Source organism: Eutrigla gurnardus, assembly GCF_963514095.1.
Source record: "Eutrigla gurnardus genome assembly, chromosome: 19".
Classification (NCBI taxonomy): Eukaryota; Metazoa; Chordata; class Actinopteri; order Perciformes; family Triglidae; genus Eutrigla; species Eutrigla gurnardus.
This window is the reverse complement of record NC_139930.1, coordinates 9,853,564-9,872,057: the sequence shown is the minus strand read 5'-3', so window position 1 is coordinate 9,872,057 and position 18,494 is coordinate 9,853,564. Positions and strand designations below refer to the sequence as shown.

The 18,494-nt window shown below is 42.9% G+C and overlaps 2 protein-coding genes across 2 annotated transcripts; one reads left to right on the top strand and one right to left on the bottom strand.

Moving 5' to 3' along the window:
• The first annotated feature begins 2,435 nt into the window (after window positions 1-2,435).
• Window positions 2,436-8,280, top strand: LOC311029580 (uncharacterized protein). Its single transcript, XM_084034797.1, has 6 exons — window positions 2,436-2,606; window positions 2,914-3,061; window positions 3,171-3,200; window positions 4,458-4,588; window positions 7,424-7,495; window positions 7,638-8,280. Exons 2-6 carry the CDS (start codon window positions 2,941-2,943, stop codon window positions 7,656-7,658), a joined length of 375 nt encoding a protein of 124 aa, XP_083890923.1. The 5' UTR covers window positions 2,436-2,606; window positions 2,914-2,940; the 3' UTR covers window positions 7,659-8,280.
• Window positions 8,281-9,302: 1,022 nt separating this feature from the next.
• nop14 (NOP14 nucleolar protein homolog (yeast)) lies at window positions 9,303-18,353 on the bottom strand. Its single transcript, XM_084035489.1, has 19 exons — window positions 18,205-18,353; window positions 17,651-17,833; window positions 16,549-16,683; window positions 16,253-16,394; window positions 15,451-15,596; window positions 14,905-15,036; window positions 14,666-14,788; window positions 14,444-14,575; window positions 14,025-14,352; window positions 13,728-13,858; window positions 13,532-13,617; window positions 13,301-13,436; window positions 12,897-12,998; window positions 12,541-12,694; window positions 12,280-12,439; window positions 10,363-10,510; window positions 10,129-10,247; window positions 9,878-10,033; window positions 9,303-9,786 (listed from the first exon to the last, which is right to left on the bottom strand). The coding sequence occupies exons 2-19, from the start codon at window positions 17,831-17,833 to the stop codon at window positions 9,690-9,692; spliced, it is 2,610 nt and encodes an 869-aa protein (XP_083891615.1). The 5' UTR covers window positions 18,205-18,353; the 3' UTR covers window positions 9,303-9,689.
• Window positions 18,354-18,494: the final 141 nt, after the last annotated feature.

Genomic DNA, 18,494 nt, shown 5'->3' with positions numbered 1-18,494 from the left:
ATTTCATTCATGTTATGCTGTGCTAAGGCACTTGACTGTCCAACCTTTTTCAAACACATCAAATGGGCTCTGTGGTTTTGCCACAACAATGCAGCATCCGGACATAATGGCATCACAGTGAGTCGCATATTAACTAACCACTCAGCAAAAATGGTTGCAAACATTTAGGTGTCAAAATGCTCTGAATCAATGGCCTTGTGGACTAATGGTGAAGGTTCTCTTTCTCTTTATCTCCTGTTTGCCTCTCTATCAACACATTTGAGTAAAAATGCCCAAACAACGGACTTGGGAGGGTGAAATGCAACAGGACGTATTTGTGTCTCACAAATGACATATTCGGTTAAATGTTGACCTTTTACACCATGAAAAGTGTATTATAAAGCCTTTAAGTGAACGTTTGATGGTTTGGGATAATTGTCTCTCAAAGAGTTTAAAAGTCTATCAAATTGATGAATAACCAGATCACCAAAGCCATCCCCCTGGGCACCATGTATGTCTGTTAAATCCATTTAAAAGTCGTTGCAGTCTACTAGTCTGGACCAAAGTGGTGGACCCAACCAACCAGCTGGCCATATCATCCCTTAAATCACACTGCTAAAAAAGTTTTGCTCTACGTGGCAAGAATTTGGCAAGTAGATCAGCCTTTTTTAAAACGTCCAAGCTCCTCACTCTATTTGCAGATCTCTTGGAGTTATAATATGATTTTTTTTCTCTATTATTCAAACTATAGAAATGTATTCTTTCAAAAATCATGAAAGCGGGTGTTTCCACAACACTTTCCTGGTCAAACTGGTAACTTTACGCAGTTTCCAATGAAACTGAGCCTCTAACACAATGCCAGAATTTGAAAGCAGAAAGGAGTGACACGTCACCCAAGCGGCTGACGGTGTGAATGCATGTCTTCACAGCGTCCCTTTCCAGTAACACGAGCTGCCTGACTAACCATTCTTAAAAGTGTATACTGTGGAAAGTGAGTCTTGGTCCCTGGGCAGTATGTGTTTGTATTTTCAGTACAGAATGGAGTAACTCGTAGTAGAAGAAGAAGTTGGATATTTCCAGTTTGTTTGTGCCTTTTTATTCATTTGCATATTTTGTGTGTATAATTCTCTATGCTGAGTCATTGTTTGTATTTTTTAATGCACTATGCAAGCACTTTGTGTTTGACATTACAAATAAATTAAAAACAAAACAAATGTTTGCTTAGGCAGTTAAAGTTGTGTAACACACAACTGACAACCAAATAGCCCCAAATATACAGGAACAGCTGAACAGACACAGTGAAAATGAGACAAGAAATCAAAAGATCCAAAGTTCCAAAGTTATCTTTATTGTCCCAGTTGGGAAATTGATTTGCAGCCAAGATGTCCAAAATACATAAAAACATACAATACCAATAAATACACATAAAACACACACACAGAGCAATCAACCTCTGTTAGGAAAGAAACAGCACATAGAGCAACACATAAGAACACATATTGGGCAGAGTAGATCATCTGACTCGTAGATTGTTGCATCAAACTAAGTCATAGTATTCATAGCCCAGTGCAGGGTTAGCAGCGGGCTACCACTTTCTAGTAAGACACTCTTTGTAAAAGCTAGTGAGTTGGAACTAATGGCTTCATTAATGGCTTAATAAATCATTTGCTAATGCTTTATAAAGCCATTAGGCCATTATGGAAAATCCCATTGTGTGTATCCTTTACAATGTAGTTACAAATGTTGGTAGCCACTAATAAATGCATGGGTTGCCCTATGATACCACTTTCTCATAGGGCTTCCTTCATAAAGGGCTTATACGTGTAAAGAAAGAAAGAAAGAAAGAAAGAAAGAAAGAAAGAAAGAAAGAAAGAAAGAAAGAAAGAAAGAAAGAAAAAATTGGGGTTTGTGAGCTTATTTTCATATTAATTTCTAATGGTGGGTTTCTCGCTTTATAATAAGCGAGCGAGTCTGCAGTTATAACTGTAATAAAGAGGTCTAATCAATACCCTTACATAGACCCTTAATTTCCAAAAGGGTCTTATTGCTACCACTGTATGAAAATTAAAAACATTATTGTAGAAATTGTAAAATCCAACGCGACCGTGAATAAGCGTCTGATAACTGCAGGACAATTCCGACACGACCTTTTAATTTACGCTGCAACGCAAACGCCTCCTCGGGGACCTGTTGCTGTGGTTAACGCCTCACACGCACGTGCGCACTGAAAGGCCCGGCGGTGCTCTCGTGCGTAATTACACCGCCACTAATTGGTAGTTGGGTCGCAGATGCGCTCAGCCGACCGACGGTCTTAAAGGGGATGCTGCACCTACACGCGGTGGGCGACCCGCGTCTGCAGAAAGCGCGAGCAAAAAATGGGTGTGCGTGCGCGTGCGTGCGCGCGTCAGTGAGCATCTCCTCTCTCGCATCAGCATCACGGGGTTTAGTCGCTCTTTCTCCATCACCGAGGAGGCGTCTGCCTGCCTGTCTGTCTGCCCGCACGTCGCCGAGGAGAGGAGTTGTAGTTCGGAGACAATAAACCGGTTCTACTGGTCCTCTGGGGAATCTCCTCTCTCAGCCCGGAAGACTCATCACATTCTCTGCTTAAAGGAAGTTGAAGCGAACAGGTGCGTGAACAACAGCTCTTTTTATTTCTTGTTCTAGCTATTTATTTAACAAACACATCATGTATTTAAGAATGTATCCTTGTTTTTATTTCCTTAAAACATCCCTGTGTATTTAAGTGAATGCGTTGGTTGAGTTGGGAGCCGTTCCTACAGGTGGCATTTTCAGACCTGGCGGAGAGAAAAGCAGGGCGGCGGCATTTTTCCTTTCCTTTTCCAGTCTTGTCTCGCGTTTTTAACAGCGAGCGCTCGGATCCGGGAGCGTCTTTCTTATTTGCGCCTCTTTTTTCACATCTTCACATCCTCACAGTTGTGTGCGGCAGCCAAACGAGCAGCCATGGAAACGTTCAAGAAGGGCTTCCTCAAAGCCAAGGATGGGGCCATGACGGTGGCGGAGAAGACCAGGCAGGGAGTGACTGGAGCGGCTGAGATGACGAAAGACGGGGTGATGTTTGTCGGTGAGTGATTGATGGTTATGTGATAATTACACAACTCTGATTTAACACTCATCTGAGCCATTTTATTCATATTCTTGTGACTAATTGAGCTTCACCTGCATCCTTTCAGGTACCAAAACCAAGGATGGAGTCACAACAGGTAACACCATATATTCCATTTTAATAGTATAGCCTATACACATTCTGTTTACTCAGCTGCTTTTTTATAGATATAGATATTTCTGACATAAAAGCAAAAACAAGGGTAATCTCACTGGATCCTGGTGGTGGTCAGTGACAGAGATGTATATCATACCCATCCTGCCTCGCTCCCCACGGGCCAGGCCCCCGCCATTTCTCATCCATAACAAGCAGAGAAGCCAAGGGGGACTTCCTGTTGGCGGCCTCCAGGGAAATGGCTGTGTTGTTGCATCACAGCTGCAAGTAAAGCGAGTGTTTTGGAAAGTATACACCGAACGAGGGAGGATATTTTGTTTCTCAGCGGGGCCGAGCGACCTACACCAGACGTATAGGATCTGATAATCCGCTCTCAGGAGGTCCACACATGACGCTTCACAGCAAAGCTTAGCAGCGATTAATCGTTCAGCTTTTCGTTTTCTTTATTTGTGACCGCCGTGTCAACAAGAGACGGATACAAATATACTTTATGTTCTGTATTTTTGTCCTGTGCTGCTAGTGATCTCCTCGAATCTAACATTTTCAGACGTAATATAAGAATTAATTAAAAACAATCTCTTCAAAACAGTTTAAGTTTGAGTCACAGGGACTATAAACTGTTTTCACATCTGATCCTTCCTGAGGAAGCACATGTGAGATCAGATGCTGTGATATGCTAAATCTCACTTTACACACTGCATTGTTCAGTGACCAGTAAGAGGCGGGGTGAAACTGGTGCAGGCTGTTCCTGACCTTCTTCAGTTACACAAATGACTCTGCAGGTCGTACATAACTCTGTAGGGCGGTCCAACTGGAATCGCTACTCCGACTACAGTAATGCTAATTAGCTGACACAGAAACGAGTAATGATTAATCAAGTTGATAGTCTGTATTAACATGTGACAATCCTCACCTCAAATACATGTTTCCAAAAGGAATTACCTTGTAGATGTTCTCAGCTTTTTTTCCTTTCAAATCTAACTAAATGAAGTATTACATATAACTTGGTGTGGTGTTAATAAAATTGAGGTCATTTCTATTTCCTGTCAGCACCACCGTATAACATCTAACGGTTAAAGATGAGTCAATAAAGGGCCACTCATGTGATCCAGTATGGTGAGATGATCTGTCATGTTTGTCTCCCTGCATGCTAATCCTCACAGCGTGGCGTCGAGGCTCTGCAGAGATACACCCTCCTCAAACGCCCCTTCTTCTTCCTCCTCTTCTTCCTCCCCTACAGCTGTGTCTGGAGTGTCTCAGGTGAGCGGGGCCGTGGTTACCGGGGTTACCGCTGTGGCCCACAACACAGTGGAGGCTGCAGGCAACATGGTCGCTGCCACTGGATTGGTCAAGAAGGATCCAGCCAAACAAGTGAGATCATTTTCATTCAAAGCTTTTTCTTTTTTTTAAGAAATCATTAAAAAACATACTTATGCTTATAATAGCGCCCCCTACAGAAGCATACTCCAGTATGAGAATTTTTCCATTAAGGTCCTGTAGCACTGTAGGAGAATATTAAGCCACGCCCACATCAAAACACACCCACCTGATGCCACGCCCCAAATCACTGCACGTTTCCGTGCAACAGACCTGTTTCAAATGGCTGTTTGCAGCTCGTCCCTCCTTTTCCCACACGTTGGCCACCAGCTATAACTCCTGACTGTCATCATGGCTGACCTCGAGTCATTCGTCATCACTTCTCATGTGTTTCTTCCTCGAAATGAAAGCCGCCACATTTTGTTGGCTCTGCTGCGTTGTTCATCTTGTCAGTCCAGCCATCGTTTGTCAGAAGGAGGAGGAGGAGGAGAAAGCAGTTTACCGTCGCAAACAATTAACTGCTGCGACTCGAGTCAGAAAAACGATTTTTCTCTTCTCCTTTTCTTTTTTGCCCTCTTCTTCTCTCGAGCGAGGATTTTGATTGATGATGATATATTTTTGACATTATGTTGGAAATGTCCCTAGAAATTTGTTTTTAACTTTTTTTTAACAATCAAAAAACTATTAAACTTAAGTCAGGAATTTAACTTAATTAATTGAATTAAAAAAAAAACACATAATTAATCAAAACTTGGGGAGTAAGACAAGTTAGACTCATGACTTCAGTATTTCTAAAATATTTTCAAATTTACATTTAACATCCTTTTATGTTTTTTGAGCACTAGGGGCACTATAGAGCAAAGTTTCCACAAGTGGGTCCTTGTTTTCTTACTAAAGGCACAGTTTGGTCGACCGTTTCACAACAAAACTCTGATCAACATTAAGTTCCTGTATCTAATATACATAAAAGTGTGTCTACTTTTGTCACCAGATGCTATTAGTGCAGAAACTCTTCCTTCAAGTGGAGCAGATGGGCCTCATGTTCATACTCTGCTTATTTTTTTTTATTTTTTTTTTACACCTAGCAGAATTGCTCCTCTTCATTTGTTGTCAAAGACTAAACTGGGTTATCCCAGGATTAATAAAGTGTTAAATTGGATGTAATTCTGAAGGGATGGCTGAATGTGCCTGTAATGACCCTCCTCTCCCGTCACAGAGTAGCAGGAAATGATCAGCCAATCAAATATGTCCCCGAGCAACACTTTGTTGACTGTTTGTTGTGATGCTCCATCTCCGGCCCCTTAATTAGCAACGAGGCGCAATTTAGTCGTCGAGAGATAACAGCGCGCGCACACTTGTTGTTTAATTGGCTCTGATGAGTGAAAAGTACCAGGATGAGAAGAAATGATCGACTTGTTTCCCTGCCAATGGCAACAACTGACACCTGCACAAGCAGTTCTTATATTGAAGCAAACAAATGAGTTCCCAACCAAGTCACGCTTCATTTGCTGCTTTTGATTTCAATATGAAGAAGACGCTCGTGGTATTTCCCTCAAACGTCCAAACGCGTCCTTTCATCCTCGTCATGAGGAACGCTGATGAGCCGAGCTGGCTGGCGGCGACAGATGGCTGAGAGAGTCAGCGTGCTGACTGATGGAGATAAACGCAGGAATAAACACCCAGATCCTGTTTTCTTCTTCTTTTCTTCCCAGCGAGAGATTGACACGCAGACATCGGCAGCTTGTGCTCATTTAAACACCGTTCAGCCATTAAACGTCATTAATATTGATTTAATTTAAAACATTGATGCCGGCTTCAGAGAGCACATCAAAGATTGCCTCCTATGTCTGACACACACACACACACACACACACACACACACACACACACACACACACACACACACACACACGTGTGAGGATGGTGGGACGCTGAGGCTGATTAATCTCCTCATCTAGTTGTTTCTCCAATTCATCCGCTGCAGTGACTCATATCAGGAGGCAGAAAGGGAGAATGAGAGGGAAATGACAATGAGATAGAGAGGTGGAGGGTGGCAGGGAGCTGAGGAAGAGGAGGAGGAGGAGGAGGCATGATGGGAAAGTGGTCAACAACACCACATCTTATTGCTCAAAACCTTTCAGCGACATGCAATAAAAGAGGCGTCCCCAGGAAGCAATTTCTGCTCTGAAACAATACAGACAGGATGTTGGTTTACAGATATTTCTGGTTTCATTTGTCCGGGAGAAGAAAAAAAGCAAACAAATCTTCAACTTCTGGCTAAAGTTGAATCTGACCACAGTAAAAAAAAAAAAAAAAAAAAAAGGTTGTGTGTCTCCATGAGCACACGTCTCTCTGGCTCCGCTGGGTGGAGACAGATGGAGGCGTGATGGGTGGTGTTGAAGGCGACAGCAGGAAGGTGAAGGTGCAATAGCAGCACACCGTGACCATATTAATGAAGGTCAGTCCAATGGCACGGTCGAGGCCCCCCCCTTCTTCATCAGCGCTTCACGCCCCTCCTCCGTCTCAGCGGCCCACCAATCAGAACGGCTGCTTCCAAAGCACCTCTTCATGGAAGAGTGGGGTGAATTCTGTGGGTGGTTTTGTGTTATATAACATTGCATAAATTATGGCATAATGGTAGTGAGTTCATCCAGATGTTCTGATAGTTCTGGAGGTGCATCTGTGTCTGCAGGCTGCAACTAATGATAAACACAAAGGAAAATAATTATCAATTCAACATGCTCGATATGTGCACAAATACAGGCACAGAGCACATCTTATATTCTTTCACTCTTTTCCTTCTGTTTCCACATTAAACATACAGTACCTCTCATAATTCACGTATCAAATGGGATGATATTCAAGCTTTCCTTTTCGTCGTTCTCCCAGGGCGATGAAGCGTCAGCAGTACAGGACTTGGCCGAGTCACCGGTTGATACCGACCCTGCTGATGCTACAGAGGTAGGACTCCATAGCAACAGTCAATAATGCTAATACGAAGCTGCGTTTCACATTTTGGAAGGACAATATCCGCTCCTCAACTGTGTAGCCAAAAATGCCCTTAATGAAACTCATTAAAACCATTTTTGATCCTCTCTCTCAGGACGACACCGATGACAACTGACCGGGGGCGTCACAATCAAAAAGCGAATGATCAACGATCAATGAACGAAACATTCCATGTCGCTCTGCCAAGTCCCGTTGTGCCTCGTGTTGATCCTTTTATGGAGTCTGTGCCCAACGTCTGTGTGTGTGTGTGTGTGTGCAGTTTGTTGTTACGTTTGTCTCTGTGTGTATATGTTGGAGAGAAAGTGGATGTTGTGTGATTGTGTGTGTGTGTGCCTTTTACAATCCAGTCCTTCAAGTGACCAGCTGTCATTTAAATAGAGTAAATGTCACTGTGTGTGTGTGTGTGTGTGTTTCCTGTCTACTGTGTGGCTACGTCAATAAGTCAAACATGGAAATATACCACTTCAAGCACCTAAGTGTCTCTATATTAATGATATACGGTGATCTGTTTGAGATGGAAGTATACATATTCTCTATTTTTGTCCGTACACTGTCACTGTTTTTTGCGGTGGACTCTGAAGTGCTGAGCTGTTTGTGCATTCACATTGTATTTTATAATTTATCTCTGCTGTAAGACTGGGCTTTCAAAAAACCACGAGCATGTAAAACAACGCAGCTGAGCCGCTGTGATATGGATTTATTTGGAGTTAAGTGTTGAATAAAAAATATGTAATAAAAGAGAAAAAAAAAAGGTGTGTTGTGAAACAATCATCCGGGGGGGACGACACATGTCGCAGTTAGGAATTTCAATATGTGCCAAGAATGTTTGTAATAAAAGGCCGGGTGATTGTAGGGACTGTTATTCTCATCAGGGGGGCGATACCGTGTGTCTCTGGGTTTAAAGGGAGTAATAATCCCTCCTGCATACACTGAACCAACCAGTGTGTTATTACAATAGAACATGCTGGCCTTGATTATGTGCTGGAAGCTCTATAATGTGTGTTTAAGCGGGAAATAGGAGACAGACATGCACTTAAAAAAAACTCCTTTCCGGCGGTGCCTTGCTCACATGCATCTACAGCTGTGGTACAGCTTTGTTTTCCTTCACTACGACTACGCTTCTTCTGAATATACAGGTGTAAATGTGGCCTGTTGAATCACTCCCTACATTCCAGTCGTGAGAGTGAGTCATTTCATTCTCTACTTTTTCACTTGCGTTTCTTACGAATGGATCCTGCAGAGGCAGACACTTGTTACTGCCCACAGCTGTTCCCTGCAGCCTCATTAAGTAGTCCATGACTCAGTTGCCGTTTGCCACGGCTTCATGCAGCGACAGGTACTGAGAAACCATGACAACATTTTGCTTTTCGGAGTTTAAGGTTAGGTTTGCAGGACACAACGGTCACTCTCTGTTTAGGGCATGTTCAATATCAGAACCCCAGGCTATCAAGCCGACGACGGATAAGTGAATGCAGAATCTGTCTGCAGAGGTTTGGACAGTTTCAACCTTCTCTGTGTGACCAGTTCCGTCTCCGAAAATGTGTCTTTCTTCAGCATCCCATGTAGCCATGTTTACTCCTCTTAAAGTAGAAAACTGGCTTCTCTCCCTCTAAACACCCACTGAACAATGGCTTTTATGTAATAGTCTGTTCATGTCATGGGGTTTGTATTACCAATCCCCCCTCTACCATGCTGGGAATAATCCTGAATCTTAATTTACCGAGCTTGACTGGAAGAACATGGATGGAAAGCAAGAGAATGAAAAGATGCAGCCATTTATTTGTTCAGTTTTTAAGCACATTGATGGATTCTGGTTAATAAAAAAGGAGAATGCAAACCGAGTGTTCACTGCTGCGCTGACTGACACTTCCAACAACAGTATCCGATCGCAGCAAACGCCTACATCATAATATTTGACAACTTGGTGTGCATTCCTGACAGCTTTTTGTCAGACGCTAGAAAACGGGTGCTGCGACAGTGAAGTTGAATTTGTCCCATTTTGCGATGAATATAGAATCCATGAAGTTTAAAACGGTTCCCATTTAGACACATTTCAACCTCTAACGGGCCGTTATCCACATCTGGATGGTAGATGTCCATTTCACAGGGAACAGATGAAGGAGAGAAGTGATGAAGAATGAGACGCTCACTTCTTCTTCCTCCTCTTCAGGGCCTTCCACTCGCCCTCCTGAGTGGCCAAGCTGCCAAAGAGCTCCCTCACTTTCTTCTTCCTCTCCGAATCTCTGAAACACACGACACGCAAACCGGTTAAAAGGCTTTTCCACTGAAGCATTTTGGTTCCTTTCCACATGGGCCCTCTGCTCCAGTCCGTACCTGTTCATGACCTCGTTGAGCTTCTCTCTGGCGAGGAAGCGCGAGTCCTTCCTGATCTCCCTCAGAGCGCCCTTGAACTCCTTCTTGTACTTGTGCTTCAGTCGCTCCTTCTCTTTCTCCTCCCTGGTGCTGCCGCGCTTCTTTCCGTAGTCCAACCTGACAAATATTACAAGAAAATGAGGTATTTAAAAACAGCTGCACTACCAAGTAAAGTGTGTGCTTCATCTCTGAGTCATTGGAGTCCATCTTACACTTCAACGATCTTGGGTGTGAGCAGCTTCAGAGGAATCGGCTTCTTCTTCTCTAAAACCAGCCGGCTGCGAGTCACCGGAGCGCTGCTGATGGTCTCCAGGATCTCACCGTGGAGCTCCTGCCACAACACAACAAATAGCATCATTAAGGAGAAACCCACGCTAAGATGCGTTGAGAGGAGAAAAAGAAAAAGAGAAGACGCCGCTGTGTCAAAAAAACAGTTTGGCAACAACCTGGAGAAGCTCTGGTAATGTTTGGGCTGAAAGATGTCTGGAAAGCAGCGTTGCGATTGGCTGGAAGATGCACGTGAAGGACATGAGGTCTTTGTAGAGCAGGCAGCACCGCTTCACCAGGTCCAGGCAGGTAGAGAGACACATCAACCTGCAGAGAGAGAGAGATTACAGGTTTATAGTTTGATGTTTGTCTCGTGGTTGCGGCCTGTATTATGAAGCAGGTTCATCACACCCAGGGTATGTTTTAGTTATTCGGCTTAACAAACCCCAACAACCACAAGCTTTGGTGCCATCGCCTGAATCAAATACAGAAATTAGAATATGACCGGGTCGTGCTGTGTTCATTACAGGGTGGATCAGACCTCCAAGCAAGGCGTTTTAAAGATGACATATGGAGTAGGTGTTTAGGGTTGCAGCGAGCCTCCGTCTGACTCAAGAATTAAAACACCGTATAACTGCTGCCTTCAAAAGACGATGCTTTATGATTTCTAATCATTGAAACTGATATTAGATGCATCACTGATTAGATTGAGGTTTGGTCTCGCAGGTTTAATTCTTTTTCTTTGACAGATCGCCAATAAATGAAATGAAATGAAATGGTCTCCAACGTAACTGCGTTTGAGTCTGGGTCATGTGGTCGATGGCATGTCACGAGTATTCATTTTGAGCACAAACACAAATGTATACTCTGACAAGCTGCACACACTCGTGGTGCTGAAGCCCGTTTGCAAGCTTTGTTTTGTGCCCACACACCAGCTGCTGTGTGAAACGGCGCTGGCGACTCATGAGAACGGCACGAGTGGATGCAACGGCTCCGAGGTAAACACAGTACGATGGGCTCATCGCAGCTTTTTATATCTGTTTTTATAACGCTCAACAGACATTAAATCCTTATCAGCATTGCATTCTTCGTTACACTACGTTGTAAAGCAACCGTTTAAAGAAAAGGTTTGTATGAGTGCGTGCATCCATTTCCTCTTCCAAAAAAAAAAAAAAAAATTAAAAATCAAACAAGCTTGTCTTTTTAATTTATATATAGGGAGATTAATCTAACTACATTTCTTCATGTCGTGACATTTCTCATTTTTGGGTTTTCAGCTCTGGTCCAAACAACATGAGAAGCTGTAAGAAGACAAAACATTTTCTCACACTTCTTCTCCCTCCCTCCCTCCCTCCCTCCCTCCCGGGCTTTTAATTGTCTCCAGACCAGAATTCGCTCCAGTTACTACATGATGTCGTTAAATACTCAATACTGAACGGCCATTTAAGGCATTCTGAGGCCTGTTGTTGTGGATGCCTCGTCTCTGGGAGTCAGCTGTGTACACAGAAGGGTATTCAAACAATGTCTGGAGGATTTAATTTAAAAATAATTTTTGGAACGGTGAACATATAAATCAGGAGCAGTAATGTAATAAAGAAATTACAACGGGGCTCTTGTCATCAAAACCTTCCACATAGACCTGGATGATGTCACATCTTTTCAAAAAACGCGCCATATTATATTTAACAGATGATATAAATATATAAATAAACAGGCTTTTGAGAAAAAAATGTTGCATGAAAAATGCATTCACGGTATTCACAATAATACAGCTTCAGAATATCTGATTTTAAGACCCAATGAAATTGTAACTAATTAAACTTCAATCAATCATCAAACTATTTGACTTGAGCTGTTAACCAGGCTGGAATAAAAAGAAAATAATAAAAGGTAAAAAGGAGAATAAATGTCTGTTATGGCCAAGAGTTAGGTTATTGCTGACAGTCTTGTTTTTCTACGTTGTCGTAGAAAATTGTTAAACACGTGAACTATTATTTGATTGTTTTTTCCAACTGAATTAAATAATATCACAGGAGTCTACGGTTAATGGTCTGAGCAGCTTCTTTCCCTCCAGGTGTACTCCCCTCCCCTCCTACCTGTGGTGATCTCTGTCGAGGTCACTTTTGAGCTCCAGGTGTTGGGTCGCAGACAGTGGAAGGCTTTTCTTGCTCCAGCTCTTGCAGGACTCCGAGTCTGACAACACCAGCAGATCACTGCAATTCCCTGACGGCCTGAAGGGCGGCACCACTGTGTAACCTGCAACACAACGTCACAGTCCGTTCACCTTACAAATGTCGACCCCAAAAAGTACACAACAGAACTGTGGAAAAGTGTGGTGGGAACGTGTGTGCAGCTACCCAGAGAGGTCTTGTCCTGCACGGCCAGATGCAGCGTTCCAGACAGGAAGTTGACGAGCTCAGGCAGGAAGCGCTTTGAAAAGGAGACGTACTCCACCGCCAGACAGCACAGCACTAAACCGGACGTCACGTCCTGTAACGATCTCACTGGACACTGAGGACATACAAATCAGGGATAAATGGACCAGACCAATACCCGTGTGGTATTTAGACTAGTGGTCGACCGCTATGGGTTTTTCAAAGGACCGACTAATCGGCCGACCGCTGATTTAGACTCACTTCAACATGACTGCCATACAAACACTGAGTGCAGGAACAAACAAAAAGAGCTCTAACAACACACTGACTGTGTTTACCTTGGTGAGAGCCTGGCTGATGTAAAGTAGTGCTGGGGTGGTGACTGGGTGTCTGAAATCTGAGGTAGGAAACAGCAGGGCTGTGACCTTCAAGTAGACGAGCTGGAAACACAAAAAACAGACACACAGAGAGGAAAGAATGAGGAACACATTTTGTTATTTGATACAAAGAAAAGGACAACATTTCAGCTTCTCGTTGTTTTTCATCAATCAAAGATGAATCAGTATTTGTAGTAAAGATATAAATAGAACATTATGAAAGCTTTTATTTTGTATTTATTTAATGACGACGATATTTAACTTGAGACTGGAAGCAATATGTCAGTCATTTAAAACCTCTTAAATCTCATTCACTCTGGTGGACATTCAACACGTTAGATGTATTGACAGCATATAATCCATACCATGTCTAGAGCTGGGAAAGCAACATGCCCTTTGACCTCAAGCACCTCCTCCGTGCCGTGGCCAGCGTCTCCGAGGATGCTCTGCATGCCCTTACAGGCTGCTTCTGGAAACATCTGGCATAAAGTGTACAACTCTCTACAGAGAGAGAGAGAGAAAAGGAATGATCAGATACGTTTGGTTTCCAGGACTAAATCTTTGAATCAGGAGGTAAAACTGGAGAGAGAACTCACGGTATGAGTTTATCTATGGTGGTGAGTTCAGGTGGACTCCTGGTGGCCAGTTCTCCAATGTACTCCAACAGGAAGCCAAGAAGTTTCTGAGACAAACAGAACACTGTTATTTCATATGGCACTGAACGCAACCTAGAACTGACCACGGAGACAGAAACGCCTCACTGACTTACAGGAAGCACAGCCTATACTCTACCTGAAGTTTGAGCTTATTGCCGACAGCCAAACTGGCATGGTTGCTTTTCTGAGTCCTGGCCACAATGAGGCGCTGGTTGTCAGGGGTGTGGCCATGGAGCAAATCCTTCAGATCGCTGTAGCTCTCTGGAGCTACGAGGAAGAAACGCATACCGATATTAGAAATACAATAATTATGAACAACTATAGAAACATACCTAAAAATAAAATGATTAAATTAGATATTTTTTAAGAGTAGAATTAAGGTGTGATTTGAACGACGTGGGTCATCATGAGTGTAGTTTTTGAGTGCCGTTACCAGTGAATGTGTATGGGAGCTCTGCTTTAGCTGCTTCCTGCTGGGCCTTCATCTCCTCTTCGCTCAGACTCGGTTTGGCACTGGTCTCTTCTCTCTCCTCATCCTCGCTTTCTTGCTCGGACTCCAGGTCCGAGTGACCATCTTCTTCATCAGTGCTGCCCTCCTGCTCCTCTTCCTCCTCCTCCTCCTCCTCCCCCTCTTCATCTCCATTTTCCTCCTCCTCCTCCTCCTCCTCCACTGATCCCTCCTCTTCCTCTCCACTTTGTCCCTTTTCTTCATCTTCATCCTTCTCTTCCCCAGACTCCTCTCCGATGTTCCACTTTCCATCCTGGACACACAAAAGAAATGCAAATGAAACACATTCTGTAACAACAACAAAACAAGTGAAGAAGGAACCCAGTTGAATTGTGATCTCTCACCTGATAGGACAGCGTCTTCGTGTCGTCCTTATCCAGGATAAAGCCATCATTGAGGTCATCAGCAGACATGTGGATCTGACTCTGTGAACTCTCCCCGACTTCATTTCCCATCATCCTCCTCAGACGATCAGCCTAGGAAAGTAAAACACCAAATTAAACATTTTAATAAACTATGTGTGATACTGACAAACACGTTGCAGCTACCCTGCACTGTGAACATACCTCTAGTTTCTGCAGCTTCTCCCGCTCCTCTCTGGCGACCTCCTCCGGGCTTTTCAGCCTCTCCGAGGGTTGAGCCTTCATCTCAAAGCCCAGCTCTCTGACCATCATGTCGTACTGCTCCAGCTGTGATGCACAGAGGAAGCAGAAAGAGGACAAAGAACTATCAGGCTCTGCTACGGGGGAATGAAAATGCACAGCGGCAGAGCAACATTCTGCTGATGGATAGGTTTGACCCCCACCTTTGGCTTCTCCTCCTCGGGACGTTCTCCTTTGGGAATCTTCTTCACCATCAGAGCCTGGATGCTCTTCCACTCCTGATCCAGCTTCTCAGTCAGCTCCTGAGACTCCTCTTTCTGCACCTGACGTTCCCGCTGAAAATGTCAAAATGGACCACAAGCAAATCTTTAGAAACAGGTCACTAATAAACACTTAAAACGACACTGCTAATATTTAAACTATGCAAGAGAATATCTGTAATATCTGCTGTGATAGTGAGTATTTACAGCACCAGGACAATAAATGTGGGATCAACTCAAAATAAACTACGATGGCAGCGTTCAAAGTAATGAAGGACCACGTCCCGAGTGCTACAGTGTGGCTCATTGGTGTGTTTTGAGTAATTTTTGGACAACTAAGTACATCAGGCTTTAGCTACACAGACCATACTTATCAATCCATTCATTGTTGCTTTTATTTGGTCTGGTGGTAATCCACAATTGTTGGCATATATCCATCCATATTTAATAGGGACCAAGTTAATAAATGGCATTGTGTTACGGGCTCACCTTCTCCTGCTTGGACTTCTGGATGAGTTCTTCAATGAGCTCCTGTCTGGACTTGGCCCTGTATGTTCCGTCGTCCCCCTGCTCCTCCCCAGATGCTTTCCTTCTGAGGAGACCCCCTCCTCCAAAGTGGGCGGCGGTCAGCTCGGCTAGATGAGAAAGAGAAATAGTGGCACTATTAAGTACCAGACTGTCATCTGTAACATGACTCATCTAATCTAGTTGTAGGTTGGATATGATAAAACCACATCTAAAAATCCACCATGTTTGAGAGCCTTTTTTTTTTACGGTTTTGTTTTCTCATAATCATTAAACATGCACTTTTATGGATTTTGGTTTGGGGAAATAACTGATAATTTTCAGATCATGCGAGGCTAAAAGGTGCATATATATTGCCTTCAAGAGCTCTCAACATGGCGGCTTGCAGCTAACGGTGCAAACAGGGCTAAGAGTACCGACAACACCGACAGTGCCAACAGAGCAGAACAGTATTAACTAGAGTGTGCACTACGCTCTGTAACACTGCTGTCTGTCAGGACGGCGTTATCAGTGTAGCCTATATCTGCATAGGCATTGCCTATGTCACCAAAGAGAGAGTACAGCACACACTTACATCACAAATAGTTGTTTTTCACTATATTTACACTCTGATTATCAATAAGAGTACCTTTAATTGAACCAAGACACTTTTCACAAACATCCCACCAGGCTTCGGCAATGAAATTATATTTACATCCATTTATATAAAATATGATCACGACTAAACTTTCTGTTCATTTGGTGTTTGGAAACAAGTATTACTCACCTGATAAAAGACCTTTCTCTTCTGTTTCATCATCACTATTCACATTGTCATTGAATTTCTCCATCTCAGCCAACGATTGGCCGTAATGAGTCAGCTCCTCCTCCTCGTTCAAGTTGTACATATCCTTCTTATCGTGGGCACGCTGAACGATAAGCAAAGTTTCGCTGAGTTTAGTTCACATAGTGAGATTTGTTATATGACATTTTTAGCAAAGTATTTAATATTACATTTGAAATAAATACATTTATGTTTTCATATCTGTCTGGAAGCTAGGTTTACTTTACTACATCACTCACCTGTCGCTCCATCGCAAACCTCTTCAGGATCTTGTCTTCCGGTGCCATCTTGGTGTCGTACTCCCCAAATCGTCTGTCAATGAATTTGCTGGACCTGCCCTTCTGTTTGTATTCCTTCAGGAGCGTTTCTTTTCTCTAAAGATTGAAAATCAAGAATTGCATATCATACACACAGAGAACTCTGTATTTCAAGAGTTATGTCAATGCTTTACTGATCAATCTATATGATCAGCAGCAAAAGCATCATGTGATATACATACACAATCATAAATAAGAAGGAAGATTTAATATGTTTAGTTCAGTAATAGGTGTCGGGACTCTACATTTATCCTCACTTGAACTTAGTTAACTTCATGGTACTCTCTGTCCTTACGAAGCTCTCAGTCTCTCCTGCAGAAAATCCCTCTCTCAGCATGAATGTGTGAGCACCAGGCTTCACAGCACAGATAGTGTTAATGGAAGCTGAGCTGTGAGCCACAGTTGCCAGAATAAAGTGCTACAGTAAAATTCATCACAGGGTAGAATCATGAACGACTTATTGAGAGTCTGCTGCCTTCTCTTTGTTCTGCTGTATTGCCCAGATTTGTCTCATTTTCTACGGCTTCTATTTGCAGTTTTGTATTTATGATCAGTTCGGTCAAAGAACTTCCTCAAAACATCCTAAGGCTATACATATCTCCTGATCAGCTGGATATTTGCAAACTTACACAAGATTATTTACTTTAAAAAAATACAAAATAAAATCTGACGTCAGCTGTGTTCATATGGCTCCAATTGGCTCATCAAGGAATACAAGAACTCGTTAGAGATGATGGTTCTCATCAATTAATAAAGTTGACTTCATGGCATTAACGACCCATACAACCAATCACTGTAGACACTTGGAGTGAATTCATCCTACAATTATATCTTGAAGATCAGTCATTTTGAATGAAGATCTAAACGTTTGTACTGAACAGCAGCTAATGATAAAAATGCCCATTATGAGCCTTGATGTTACCTTTTAAGAGAAAAGATGAGGATGTTTGTCCATGTCATGATTTATGGAACTGAAGGCAGAGACAGAAGTTTGTGTAATAACATGAGATGTCTTCTAACTTACCTTATTAATGGCCTTGGATCGGGACACACCAGGAAGACCCACATCGTGCTTGGTTTTTCGTCCCAGGATATCAAATTTCTTCCTGTTGATTTTCACCTCAAACGGGTTGTTTTTGATCTCAGTAGAGGTCTTGGTTTTGCGGACCTTGTCTGCGAGGCTCCTCTTCTTCGTTACCTTCCCCATCTGTAACAACACTGACGTTAGACTCTGCTCATCAGGCGACCTCCACCGGACTCTTTGGAAACTCTTATTCCAGACACCACATTAAGTAAACGGGCTCTGAATAACGTAATTTTGAATTGTTGCTGCTGGAATGGTGGCAGCTATCCCTCCTGTAAGCTGCTAACATTAGCTAACGGTTAGCTATCTTTTAGTTGTTAGGGGGGACGGTAATGTACTCACGAAAACAAAAGTGTAATACGTGTAAAAAGAAAAGAAAAGAGGGGAACCTTGCAAAATGCAAACAACTGCAGCTACTTTATAGCAAGCTAGCTTCACTATGAGCCGTCGCAGATAGTAAACAAACTGACATTACGACACGGAGACAGTCTTACCTTTTAGCCGCGTTAAAGAGTCCACTTGTTAAATCCGGGCGGAAGAAAACATGGGAAAATAACGGTCTGCCAACGATTTTTATAAATAATAATTGTATCTTTTACTATCCACGTTGTTTCACTGGGTTTCCATATCCAGCGTGCACAACTCTGAGGTCAAAGTTCAAAACAGGAAAGACACATGAGCGACTTCCGGTGTGAGATTCAATACAGCGCCCCTAGCGTTGATTCATCCTTCAAAATAAGGGCATGGGTTATATAGAGAACTGTATAGTTAACTTATTTCCTAC